The sequence below is a fragment of the Heterodontus francisci genome, chromosome 19 (genome assembly GCF_036365525.1).
Source record: "Heterodontus francisci isolate sHetFra1 chromosome 19, sHetFra1.hap1, whole genome shotgun sequence".
Lineage (NCBI taxonomy): Eukaryota > Metazoa > Chordata > Chondrichthyes > Heterodontiformes > Heterodontidae > Heterodontus > Heterodontus francisci.
The window spans coordinates 15,987,730-16,001,542 of record NC_090389.1 but is presented as its reverse complement, the minus strand read 5'-3'; the positions used below and the strand labels follow the sequence as shown (position 1 = coordinate 16,001,542).

Genomic DNA, 13,813 nt, shown 5'->3' with positions numbered 1-13,813 from the left:
CTCTGAGCGGGTGCAGCAACATTTGTTCTCTCATGACTCCATGGAGCTGAGAGAGAAACATGCTGAGGAAAATTGCGCACAAGTGTCCACATAAACAGGGCAAATGAGCCAAAGCACTAAACTGCTGTCCTAGATTGCAGTGCGCTATAATAAGGTGCTAGGGAGGGAAACATAAGAGTCTCACTAGCCAGCAGGAACTATGATGTTTTGAATACAAAGCAAAACTTTAAATGCAAAGTAAGTTTAGAAAAAGGGTTCTTTGAATAACGAGTATTCCCTTAGACCTGTAACTTTATCAATATTGTTCTTGGTGTCGTCTAGTTAACTATTTCTGGTGATGTGATTGAAATGTTAAAATGATTTGTTAGGGTAGATAGAGAAATTATTTCCTTTGGTGGGAGAAATCCAGAATGAAAGGAAATAATCAAGGGGCGGCACAGTGGCGCAGTGGTTAGCACCGCAGCCTCACAGCTCCAGGGACCCGGGTTCGATTCCGGGTACTGCCTGTGTGGAGTTTGCAAGTTCTCCCTGTGTCTGCGTGGGTTTTCTCCGGGTGCTCCGGTTTCCTCCCACAAGCCAAAAGACTTGCAGGTTGATAGGTAAATTGGCCATTATAAATTGTCACTAGTATAGGTAGGTGGTAGGGAAATATAGGGACAGGTAGGGATGTTTGGTAGGAATATGGGATTAGAGTAGGATTAGTATAAATGGGTGGTTGATGGTCGGCACAGACTCGGTGGGCCGAAGGGCCTGTTTCAGTGCTGTATCTCTAATCTAATCTAATCATAATCTAATCTTAAAATTAGAGGTACATCATTTAGGAGGGAAATCGGGAAGTACTTTTTCACAAAGGATAACAGAAATCTGAAACACTTCCCCCTGTCCCCTCGCCCCCCCCCCCCCAAAATGGCTGTGGATGCTGCATAAATTGGAGCTAATCAAGACTGGTTTTTTTTTGGTTGGGTAAGGGTATTAAGGGATATGGCATTAAGCCGGGTGAATGGGGTTGAGGTACAGATCAGCCATAGTTGAATTGAATAGCGCAACAGGCTTGAGGGTCTGAACAGACTTCATTTTCCTTCTATCTATATTCAGAAGCCCCAATTTGACTGTGCAGATTGTCCATGTGACCTGGATTTAATTATGTTTGTGTGACTCCTGTAGATCAGCACACTGGAAATCTTAAACCTGGAAGATCAGGGTGCTCTGCTCAGTGACGATGAGATCTTTGCCAGCCGCCAGACTGCCAAGCACACATGTATGGCACTACGCAGGTACTTCGAGTCACATTTGGGAATTAAACTGGAGCACGTGAAAAGATCCTTGCAACGGACAGAAGGAGGCGCTATTATTCACCCACACCCACCATGTAAGGTGTGTGCAGCGATATAAAACCTGTGTATGGATAGCTGTCAATCCTTTCAGTACAGATGGAGGATTTTGGCAGCAAACCAAGCCATATGCCAGGCTGTGGTGGTTTTGTCTGAAAGGTTCATGAATTTAAATGTGTTGCCTCCTTTGTGATGTTCTGGATTATACCAATAGTAGGCACTCAAAATCAAAAGTTCTCTTTAATCAGAAACATCCTGATTAGGATTCCTGATTCAATTTGAAACGATGATCGTTGTTCTATACTGTCAGTTGTGTTACGACCACGGCAGGAGCCACGCACTGTTAATTCAGTCCCGTCAATCCACAGGTCGCAGCATATTATTAAGCTTCTACACCCAATCGGAAAACAACCAAATTAAACACACTAGTAACCCCAGAATGAAACAGACCAAACCAGGTATCTTTAGACAACAGCAAATTATTTATTTTCAAAAAACTAAATCTTAAACACTATTAAGATAAACCTATGTCTAAAGAACTTATAACTTATTTTAACCTAGCTCCCGCATTCACACATATACTCATAAAAAACTAAGTTAACCAGTTTTAAAAGTGGAGTTTTTAAAAATTAGCTGTCTCTTAACAAATAAAATAAGTTTTTGTAGGTTGCGTTCCTGATGGATGAGGCCTTCTAATGTGAAAAATAATCAAAGGTCACTTGAAGTTTTCACATGGATTTGATGAAAATAGTCCTTCGCTAGATAGACATTCTATTCTTTGGCTGTAGCAAGCATTAAACAGTTCTTTGAACGATGAGCACAGCAATACAAATGCCTTCTTGAAAAAGAAGGCTTTTTCTTCTTTACTCAGGGAGTTAACTTGGCTTGTAGCTCCTTCTAAAATTTTCTGCCGAGAGAGAATAACCAGCTCCTTTCTCTTCTGTTCGCCTTGCTAGAAAGTCTCTCAGAACTAACTGGTTTCAACCGGTTTCTGCCAGTTCCCGACACAGCCAAGTGGAAACATTACCGTGCGACCTCTCTCTCTCTTGCTGTTGCCCAGGGTAACAAAAAATGCAAATGTGGCACACTGTCTCTCCAGAATGTTCTATCCCTTAACGGTGCACTGTTTTTAACAAAGTTTTAAAGGCACACACACTGTTTTTAAGCTGAGGAGAAAAATAACTACAGGTCTGAGACAGTTGGAAAACAGTGAATCCACTCCCTTCCTGGAACAATCTGATTTGAAAATACCTATGCTCATAATAAACCAGATTCCAGAAGACTGGAGATTATTGGTGATCCGTGGAACCAGAGTTGGTGCAGATCACCCATGCAAAGCAACAGTCGCATTAGGACATACGTGAAATGCCATTCCTTCATAGCTTTCCTGTTGAACAGGAATTTTCATGGGATTGGGAGTTTCTTCCTGAAGTGCAAACTATTTAGGTTGCTAATAGTGAGCATGAATATTGAACCTGCCATTAAACCCAAGATAACCTGTGTGGAGTCTGCAAGTTCTCCCTGTGAATGCGTGGGTTTCTGCCGGGTGCTCCGGTTTCCTCCCACAGCCAAAGACTTGCAGGTTGATGGGTGAATTGGCCATTGTAAATTGTCCCTAGTATAGGTAGGTGGTAGGAGAATTGAGGGAAGGTGGGGGTGTAAGGGAATATGGGATTAATGTAGGATTAGTATAAATGGGTGGTTATTGGTCGGCACAGACTCGGTGGGCCGAAGGGCCTGTTTCAGTGCTGTATCTCTATGATTCTATGATAACCAAATAACTCCACTTTGAAACATGGGCTCTATGTACAGCATACCTCCCAGGTTAAGAGTTGGGGAGATGCTAAATCAGGAAGTAGTAATCAGATAAGATAAAGCATGGATCTGTTGATCCTTGTAAATGCAGGCGGAACAAGAGGTGAGGAATTCCACAGGTTCTGCGAAGGAGTGAGTTACGGTAGAAACTGCAAAGATTCAACTTGAAGTCAAGTTGCAGGGAGAAGGAAGAAAGTGTAGGTGCCTTATTTGCAGCGTCAGAGGAGCATTGATCAGACTGCAGCATATTCCTTTTACTTGTACCTATCAAGCCAAACAGGTCACAATCAAAAACAAGACTGGAATGTGTTTCTCCCCCTATGCTCACAGATTTTATTTTATTTTTTTTAATTCAGCCCAACACAAATTTGCAAGAAACTAACCAGTCCCAACATGAGAGGAGTATACTTCGTATCAATAAAATTACAAAACAGTTTTGGCAAAGAGGGAGGATAGGGCCTAAAGATGACAATGATCAACTACTGGGGCAGTAAACTTCAAATGACTGAGTCCTCTGTTTTCTTTTTCTCTTAAATGGGAAACTTCTTATATGGAAGGAACTTATGACTCAACATCAAGTAAAAAAAAAAGAGCAAGACTGTGCATGCTGGAAATGTGAAATAGCAATAGGAAATGCACAGCACCTGGAAAGAGATCGGTGAATGGTTTTGAGATAGCGGTTGCTCAGACCTTGACAGACAGGCTTTGTGGAGTTTCCTCACCATTGAGAAACACCCTTATTTGCAGCTGGTTGCAGATTCTCTTGGACCAGGCAGTGGACATCTCCAGTGTGGGAGAGAAACAACATCCATCTTTTAGGAACAAATCCACTGAGCTAAAGATTATTTTAAGAGTGCATTGCAAATGTGCGTCACTTCCTACTGGCTTCATCAAGTCAACCTTTCACTTGAATCTAGATTAGTGTAGTTATTACAGAAGCTGCTGCTGCCAGTCACTATCTAGACTAACACACATAACCATACATGGGCATCCTAAATGCAGGGGGCGAGGCAGCACCCCTGGTGGATTGTACCTTACAAAAATGAAAGGCTTGGGAAATCAGGGTTCCTTTTGACCCTCCAAACTAAACTTCAATTCCTGTGTGGAGGGCATTCTTCATATGAAAGTCAAAGCCAATGTGAAAGGCTTCAGAAACTAATAAAGCTTGAAAGTTACTTCAGGTGTGACACCTAAAGTGTTAGAGTGGGCATACAACCTGTGTTACCGGTTTGAAAGATCTGTAGTAAATCTAGTTCATGTCCTGCATCTAATATTCCCTAAAAGGGTATCTCTAATCAAAATCCATGAGCTGGAATGTCACTTGCCATTAGAAAGTGAGAGTTCTGCCTGCAAACTAAGCACTCCTCTGGAAAGTGTCTTGTTTTTCAGGGCCTTTAACCACATATGGTTTCCCTGGGCTCTGGGAGGGAGAAAGCAGATCGACACGCATTTCGCCAGAGCCTTTAAGGAGTCCGTAGTGCTCGTACAGACTAGTTTATTAATATCAGTGTTGAAAATGCACACTCTTTAACCACGTTAATTTTTAAAACCTTGCATGCTGCAGTCCTTCACTGCATTACATATTGCCAGTAGTTGCAGGGTCTCAAGTTGCGCTCTGGGATTCTAATGTATAAATGCTGTAGTGCATTCATCTGAAATCAATGGAGGTCTTAACTACATTTAAAATAAATGGGTTAATGCCTCTGCTAATCCTACGACAGTTAGAAATCTTAGGTCTCTTCCCTCCTCTTTCATCTCTAGAACTGGGGCCACTTATGACATGGTGGTGTCTACTTCTCCGTGAACAAATGAAGTTTTCTGCTTTCTGAGACTTTGACCCAATCCTCAGATTGTCTCCTTGCATCAGATGCTGGGTTCCTTTTCAACAATAACCATGCTGGGAGCTATGCAAGCTTATGCTGTATGCAAGTCAGGGAGCATATAAATGTCTGTGTTGCATATGTGCGAGCTTACTGGGAACCATGCATGCTTGTATCTCATGTATCGGCATGTACTCGAGTAGCACCTGTAACTTCACGATGGACACAGATTTCAAACCAGCCTTCATAAGTGACTTCTCTCTCATCAGACACTGGGTTCCTTTCGAAAGTGGGCATGCTGGGAACTGTCAATGTGTCCTGTATCCAAAAGTCAGGTATGGAATTTTTGCCAAAAATGCTTTGCCATGTTTTAACTTTACACAATGTAGCATCATTTGCCTCTTTGTTTAAAGGGTGAGGGGGGAAAGCTTGCTTTGAAAAAGCTTTCTGATTCTGCTGAGTTGGGGAGAGCCAAAATGGCTGCCGCATTGGGGGGGAAGCTTAGATGTTTGTGCCCTATTGGATAGGCTTCTTTCTAAACAATGCATTAACTTAAATAGAAGGTGTGTGTTAGTTTCAGAAGCTTTGATTCACGGAGGTTTGAGACATCATCCATGGTAACTTTGTATCTTCCCATGCAGAAAGCTGGTCGTGTTTAGGCAACCCCTGCAGCACCACTTCCAGTTTGCACCCAGAGTAAATATCATAGCAAACTACAGCTGTGGAAGTATTCTTTTCCAAAGGTGTACTACATATAAGGAATATCTTTTATGTTTAGAAACCAAGAATCAGTACCTTGAGTCAAAGACTTTTTTTATCCCCAGGGAATGTCTCTTCGTTGGCCTGATATTGATCAGTCTAAGAATTATCCGTTGGAATACTTGGCTACTTGCTGCACATGGAATGTGGCTCTCCTGATGATTTGGGGCCACAGATTTTGAAATGGCTACTGTTGGAACTAATCAGTTTGTTTTGCATCTCTCTGCTAGGCCTGTTCCTACACCCACGAGCAGGTTATGGAAATGATGGAGTTTCTGATTGAATATGGCCCAGCAAGACTGTTCTGGGAGCCAGCTGAGGTCTTTCACAAGCTCTCTTGTGTACAGCTTTTGTTGCAGCTCATATCCATCGCTTGTGATTGGAGGACTTACTATGGCAGGTAAATGTTGACCCATGTTGCCACATTTCCAGTTGAAGGATCACTGCTAAATGTGGCCTTAAAAGATTTTGTTCTCCTGTTCATTACTACTACTAAATTCCCATCCATCAGCTCAGCAATGGTGATGGGGCTGAATGAATTTACTCGATTGTTGGTTTTGAACTCGCTGGCCATGTTAATCATCTGAATCCCATTTCCTGACAGGTCATTCTTGACATTATCTATTCAGTGCTTTTTTGGTCCTGGCTTCTTGCTCCATGTACCTTTTTGTGTGCAAGGCCATGAAGGTTGTTTAAACTGTTTCTATTCTTGAAATGTGTCCAAACCATCTTTCTTGGACCTTCTGTATGAGGATTTTTCTTTTGTCCAAGCCATGGTTTTTCTCAATTATTTATATGGGAAAATACATGCATACCAATATTTAGACTTAAAAGCACACATCTGCTTAAAATATAAACCCAACCATATTGGGCTGCCATTGTGTTTGGGACAAATGGGCTACTGTTGCTGAGGTTAGGAGTTCTGAAGCCTCGCATTTCTGGTATTTTCATTATTTGAACCTGGCTGAAAGCCCTGGTGCAGGGTTAGGTTTGAAGAGATAAAAGACATATGAAATAGTGGTAGGTTAGATGACTACTTGGGTGTTAAAGGCCTGTAGATTGTAGGAGAGGGGGCTGGATTGAAAGGTGGAAAAGAGTTCTCCAGTTTGAATAATGGTTAGCAAGTGTTTGAGGTAGCAGAATAAAAATATAAACACCTTATTTGAGATGTTTTCTAGGTGATCTAATAGAAGTTTTCAAGACTAGGGGGACAACTTGTATTTATATAATGCATTTAATGTAGAAAAATATCATAATCTTCACAGAGGCATAATCAAAAAGTGGATGCCAAGCTAAGGAAGGGGGATATTGAGAGGAGTGATTAAAGAGTTGAGTGTTTAGAGAGGAGCAGAGATGGAAGGGAGTTGACAAAATTGACCCTGACAAATTGTGCTGATTTTGGTGAACAATTCAAATGCCACGAGACACCGTAAAACCAGGAACCTGAGAAAAAGGAGGGATATCCGGTGGGGATTTGTGGATTAGGTTAACAAAGAAGGTTATCTGAAGCATGCAGCATGAGTAGGTCAGGAGACAATTGAATGTGTTTCTGGTACTGGAAGGATTGAGACATGCTGATCAGGTCTGTGACCCAAAAGCAAATTTGAGCGAGTGGAGCTGATCTGTGACTGGCTAGCTGGACGTCATAGCCTTTATCTGAAGTGTCTTGTGCTTTCTGCCGCTGATAAATTTATGGGGAAGAGTTGAGAGTTCCTTTAAACTGTTAAATGGAGGACTGTTGAAGTCCCTCTCCAATACTTGTTCTTTCCACAGAAAGTGAGAGCATCCACTGCTGAAGTTTGAGATGTTCTCAATCACCTTTCCCAATTCTGACCATTTTGTAGGTCTGCCTCAGGAATGCGGGGAGTTATTTGGACCATCAGTAGCACAGCCACAGTAACCAAACCTATAACAATCCTAAGTCTGCTCAAGCATTCCCATTTTGTGCTATTCCAAATGCAGTAGAAATACAGGAGGTCACCTGTGACAAAGACAGAGAAATCCAAGCATTTGGTTAAGGTTAAGCCGCACTGACTAAAGGTCCCAGGTTTCATTCAAGTTAACTGATCTCCGCCAGGTTGGGTGTGAGTGCTCCAGTTGACCTCAGTATCCTAGATTATCAAAGAAATGTTGGATGGGGTACAGTATGTGTGTGCTGGGGGGGGTGGTGGTTTGGATGGGGTAGTGTGTGCTGGGGGGGTGGTTTGGATGGGGTAGTGTGTGCTGCGGGGGGGGGGTGGTTTGGATGGGGTAGTGTGTGCTGCGGGGGGGGGGGGTGGTTTGGATGGGGTAGTGTGTGCCGCGGGGGGGGTGGTTTGGATGGGGTAGTGTGTGCTGCGGGGGGGGGGGTGGTTTGGATGGGGTAGTGTGTGCTGCGGGGGGGGGGGTGGTTTGGATGGGGTAGTGTGTGCCGCGGGGGGGGTGGTTTGGATGGGGTAGTGTGTGCCGCGGGGGGGGTGGTTTGGATGGGGTAGTGTGTGCTGCGGGGGGGGGTGGTTTGGATGGGGTAGTGTGTGCTGCGGGGGGGGTGGTTTGGATGGGGTAGTGTGTGCTGCGGGGGGGGGGGTGGTTTGGATGGGGTAGTGTGTGCTGCGGGGGGGGGGTGGTTTGGATGGGGTAGTGTGTGCTGCGGGGGGGGTGGTTTGGATGGGGTAGTGTGTGCTGCGGGGGGGGTGGTTTGGATGGGGTAGTGTGTGCTGCGGGGGGGGGGTGGTTTGGATGGGGTAGTGTGCTGCGGGGGGGGTGGTTTGGATGGGGTAGTGTGCTGCTGGGGGGGGTGGTTTGGATGGGGTAGTGTGCATGCGGGGGGTGTGTGATTTTGCATGGAGGTGTGTGTGTGTCAGTTGCCCCCATACAAAATGGAAGGAAGATTCAACGTAAAGTGGAATGAAGTACAACAAGGGGAGCAAGTACAACAATCTCTGCATACTTGTATTTGCTTTCATGAGCTGCTTCCATGGACCTATGGTTTAAGGTTCTATCATGCTAGGCCCCCACCTGCCAAGAATGAGGCACATTAATTTTGTCATGAGCATTAATTTTAAACTGTTACTGGAGTGAAGAAAGGACTTGTCAAACTGCTCAGCCGTGGCTGGAAAAGACATTTATATATTAACACACGGTGATTGGAAGGACAAAGGACCATTCCCTGACACATTCAACCTTGATCACCAGGTATTGTGTGTCAGAGGAGCATTCCAGGCCCTGCTAAGATGATACAATCCACAGATCCAAGGCATGGTCAGACCAGTTAGTCATATGACTAACCTGCTTGGCAACCTGGAGTTTTCTGAATTGTACAAACAGTTTGAACTGTGTGTCAGTTTGCTCCTGGACAGAGAAGATCTCTCCTGTCAGCTCCTATCTCTTTCTCACACGTCTCTGAATCCACTGAAGATGCATGAACACCAAGAGAGAAAAGTCTCCTACAGCGAACAAGGTTTATGAATACTGAGCCCCAACGAAAAGCAAGATCTGCCTACAATCAAGAACTCTACACTGTTCAGATATTGTCTCAAACTTCTCCACTTTATTTTTCTTCTCTTTTCTGTCTCTCTCTCCATGTGTGCATCGCATATGCATGGGTGCATCGTGAATCCGTGGGCATTAAGCAAATTAGTTTGTTTAATAAACTTCAACTTTTCTTCTTTAAACCTAAGAAAGCCCGTTTGTGCTGGTTTCTTTGCCTTATAATTGGAAAGCAGTGAACCAGGATTCACCGAGGAGGAGCTAAAAACAGTGTGTTTAAAATTAAACCCTGTTACAGTAAGATCAGGTGAAGGCTGAAAAGGAACCCTAGACCTCTTTCTTACCTGGTTGTAACAGTTCTTTCAGCACCATGGTTAATATCATTGACCTGGGGTCTACCCAGATGAATGTTAGCATATGCAGAACCATCGAAACTGAAATATGCACTGAGCATGGAGGATAAGTCAAGTTTGGAGTGTTTCGCAAGAAGACACAAGGCTAGTGATCCCATCAGTGACAATCTGGTGAAGTATATTTAAGGGGCCCACAAGATGTATGCTGAGGCAAAAATCAGAGGAGAAAAAAAAAGAGGAACAGAGGAAAAGGCTGAAAATCGCACCAGAAACTGGCCACAAAATGCTCTGGCAAAGCAGCGATGATGGTTGTTGCTAAGAAAGCTCGAAAGGCCCATGTTACAGCTCTGCATTCATCAGCTACAGGGAAAACCCAACCAGTCGATTAAGTGTTTGTAAAACTTCAGCGCAGCTTTGTGTACAAAGCAGAGAATACCTCAAATTGTGTGCTGATGTGAAGAAAACCTGTATAAAAGCCAAAAATAACTGGCTAAGCGAACGAGCTGAAGAAGCAGAGGAAACTTTCAAGAATGGTAACACCAAGAAAGTATATTCACTAGTCAAGGTCATAGCTGGAAAGGAATATGTTAACCCAGGGATAAGTGTCAAGGACGAAAAGGGAGACTTGTTATACAAGGACAAGATCAGACTGAGATGGGGAAATTGCTGCAGGAAACTGTTTGAAGAAGAATCAGAAAAGAAAAGGCTGGAAGTTAGAAGAACTATAACCAGAGGTACTGAAAGTTGAGATAAGCAAAGCTATAAAGAACATTGAGTGGAAAGGCAGAAGGACAAGATCAGATACCAGTGGAAGCACTAAAAGTGGGAGGTGAAACAGTAGTAGATGCAATGAAAGAAATTATTGAACAGGTGAATGGGTTTCCTATAAATGTGGACTACATCTGAGGTGGTCACAATGCCCAAGATAACAGGCACACAGGACTGTCCAAAACATCATACGCTTAGTCTCATCAGTTATGCTTCTGGAGTACTACTTGATGTCATAGGGCAGAGTCATCCCGCTGTGTGGACAGAGATGAGGCAGAGGAGCAGTTTGGCTTCATTCCAGGAAAGGTACAACTGACACTATGCTCAGAAATATCATGGAGATATATGAAAACAAGCAGGAAGCTCAGCTTTGGCTCATCCTGACTTGGAACTGTATCACTGTTCCTTCACCATCGCTGGGTCAAAATTCTGGAACTCCCTTCCTTACAGCATTGTGGGTGTACCAAACCCCTATGACTGCAGCGGTTCAAGAAGGCAGCTCACCACCACCTACTCAAAGGCAATTAGAGATAGGCAATAAATGCTGGCCTTGCCAGCAATGTCCACATCCCATGAACAAAAAAAAGCTGAACATAAATGAGACAAAGACCATGTTATGGCTCGAAATGACACTGGCAAAGTCAAGATTAGAAGTACCAATGTAAAGGCAGTGGACAAATTCAAGTATCTTGGCTTGATGATAAACACCAAAGTTACATCCAATAATGAAATCCAGGTTAGATAAGCTATGGCAAGAGGTGTGACCAGTGACTTAGGTAGTGTCTGGAAGTCCAAAAGCATCAGCGTGAAGTTGAAAAAACATCTAGTACAGTCACTAGTGTGAAGTATTGCACTGTATTGTTGCAAGAGTTAGACTCTGAAGAAAGACGATAAGAGGATAACCGCTTGTGAAATGTGGGTATGGCAGAGGATGCTCAGAACCAGCTGGATGGACAGAAAGATAAAGGAGTTGGTTAGATTGAGAGTAGTTCAAGAATCAAAAGGGTTGCTAAGTACAGTTAGAGAGAGAAAGATAGCCAAATATGGACATTGGAAATGAAGAAACGATAGCTTTGTCTTGGCAACAATTGAAGGAGAAATTGAGGGGCTAAAACAGAACAGGAAAAATTGGATGGGTAGATGACATTGAGACATGGACTGAGGGAGGCTTGAAGAAAGTCAGAAGAAGGAAGACGATATCAACGGCCCCACGAAAGCTGTGGTGATGGCGAACGAGCGTAGCTTTCCAAATAAGTTTACACTGTCACGTTCTGGTGTTAAAGTTTACTTGATCCTTCATAATGACATGATGTACTGATCGTTAAATGTTGGAATTCTGAGGTCACTTTGGTGATTTTATGCAAATGCATTGGTCCTCTTTCTTGACAGTAATTGAATGTAAGCAAAGGGAAAACTAATGTTCCTGCACATTTGAAGTGGCCTGGAAGCATTTGCATTCATTACAAATGATTAACAGTGCTATAATTACGTGATTCCTTGTCAAATTTCAAACTTTTAAAAATTCTTCGGCCACTATTTTTAGACCGTTTTGTACTTGGCCACTCTCTGCCCTAAAGAGGGCAACAAGGGAGAACGAGTCCCCTTCTGCTGATGTCAACATAAAGGGCAATAGCTAAGTGCCTGTTAGTAACAGATGCAGTACAGCCAGAAAAATATAAAACTGTGTACCTAGAAAGCAGGTTTTGGAGAGCCCCTACCGGGGGAACTGCAGGGAACAGGCAGACAGGTTCTGCTCACTTCTCAGTGACTGATGTTTCTTGGGTATCTGGGAACTATCACAGGACCTGACCACCTGTTGGGTTTGTGGCAGTTACTTGGCATCCTTTGGATGAGAACCAAGAGAGAGCTCAACACAACAGATGTTGTTTATGATGGAGGAGTAGTATCTTATGGTCAAGTTTGTGGTCTTAAAGATTTCTCAGATATTCTTGGCTTGGAAATGGTCTTTAGGGATAACATCACTCAACGAGTGAGGGTTCCACTGACGGCCATCAATGATCCAACCAGACAGCTAAAGCTCTAAGTGATGTGCTGAACATTTCATGCCAGCATCTCTGGTCTGTCTATAATAATATAACCAAAACACTAACCTCAAAAGCATGGTTTCAATGTGAAATATTTAATCACACCATTACCTACATATCAACATGTAGTTCGAACTCCGTGATTGCCACTTCAATAAACCAGGTTCTGATCGGTATGCAATCAACTGGATTAAGTGAGATCGAACAGTTCTTATCAGCTGAAGAAGCATCTCTTTTCAGAGTGCATTGGTCAGATGATTCACAAAGGCGATCTTGAAAGAATAAAACGTGCACTTCCTTTAACTTAGGGAAACATCCCAAGGGAGACTGGGGGCTTGGATTCCATGCAGGAACTGGGAGAAAAATTGACAAAGTGACTGGAGACGAAGGTTTAGAGAAGACTTTTGAAGATAAGAAATGTAGCAAGATGAAGGAGTGCAGGGGTGTGATTTCTGAAAAAAAACTGGGGGCACTGTACACTGAAATTGTAGTTTCCCCAGAATCATCATATTCCTCTCCTGCCCCCCTCTTTCCCCCCCCCCCCCCCCCCTCCCCATTCCCCTCTCCTGCCACACCCCCTCTCTCTCAATGACTTTCTCAGCAATGGGGAGCATGTGTACATTCCAAATGTGTGGTCCCACATTATTGATGTCACTACTCAGCATAACCCCACCTTCCTGCACGAGGTCCATAGCCCTGCAGGTCAACCTCTTCAAGTAGACATCCAAGTACTTTTAAATGTGGTGAGAGCTTCTGCCTCTACCACCCTTTCAGGCAGAGTGTTCCAGGTCTCTACCACCCTCTGCTTGAAGAAAATTGTTCCCTCATTTCCCCTGTAATCCTACTAATTACTTTCAATCTATGCCTTTGGTTTTTGATCCCTCTGCTAAGGTAAATAGGTTGTCCCTATTTACTTTAGGCCCTTTGTAATTTTATACACCTCTATTAAGTCATCTCTGAGCTGCCTCTGTTCCAAGAAGAACAGCCCCAGCCTATCAAATCTTTCCTCGTAGCTAAAATTTTCCGGTCCTGGCAATATCCTCATAAATCTCCTCTGCCCCCTCTTCAGTGCCATTGCATCTTTCCTGTACTGTAATGACCAGAGTGCTACACAGTGCTTAAACTGTCATCTAATTAGTGTTTTATGCAGTTCTAGCGTAACCTTCCTTCTCTTTCTTTCTATGCCTCGGCTAATAAAGGAAAGCATGCCATATGCATTCTTAACAACCTTATTGGCCTGCCCTGCTACCTTTAAGGACTTGCAGACATAACATTCCAAGATCACTCTGTTCCCCACACCACTCAGTATCGTTCCATTTATTGTGTATTTCCTTGCCTTGTACTGCCCAAAATGCATTATCTCTCCCTTCCCTGCATTAAATTCCACTATATCTTTCTGCAATCTAAAGCTTTCCTCCTCACTGTCAACCACGTGGCCAATTTTTTAATAATCT

At 43.4% G+C, this 13,813-nt stretch overlaps 1 protein-coding gene across 7 annotated transcripts in view; it reads left to right on the top strand.

Moving 5' to 3' along the window:
- LOC137379967 (DDB1- and CUL4-associated factor 1-like) overlaps positions 1-13,813 on the top strand; it is a 134,291-nt gene that overhangs the window by 61,014 nt on the left and 59,464 nt on the right. For 6 of the 7 annotated variants that reach the window (XM_068051404.1, XM_068051403.1, XM_068051398.1 and 3 more), the window contains exons 11-13: positions 1,165-1,374; positions 5,236-5,301; positions 5,956-6,125. In XM_068051404.1, coding sequence (XP_067907505.1) covers positions 1,165-1,374; positions 5,236-5,301; positions 5,956-6,125 — 446 coding nt within the window. The remainder of the gene's footprint in view (positions 1-1,164; positions 1,375-5,235; positions 5,302-5,955; positions 6,126-13,813) is intronic. The other variant, XM_068051402.1, reaches the window with a different exon arrangement.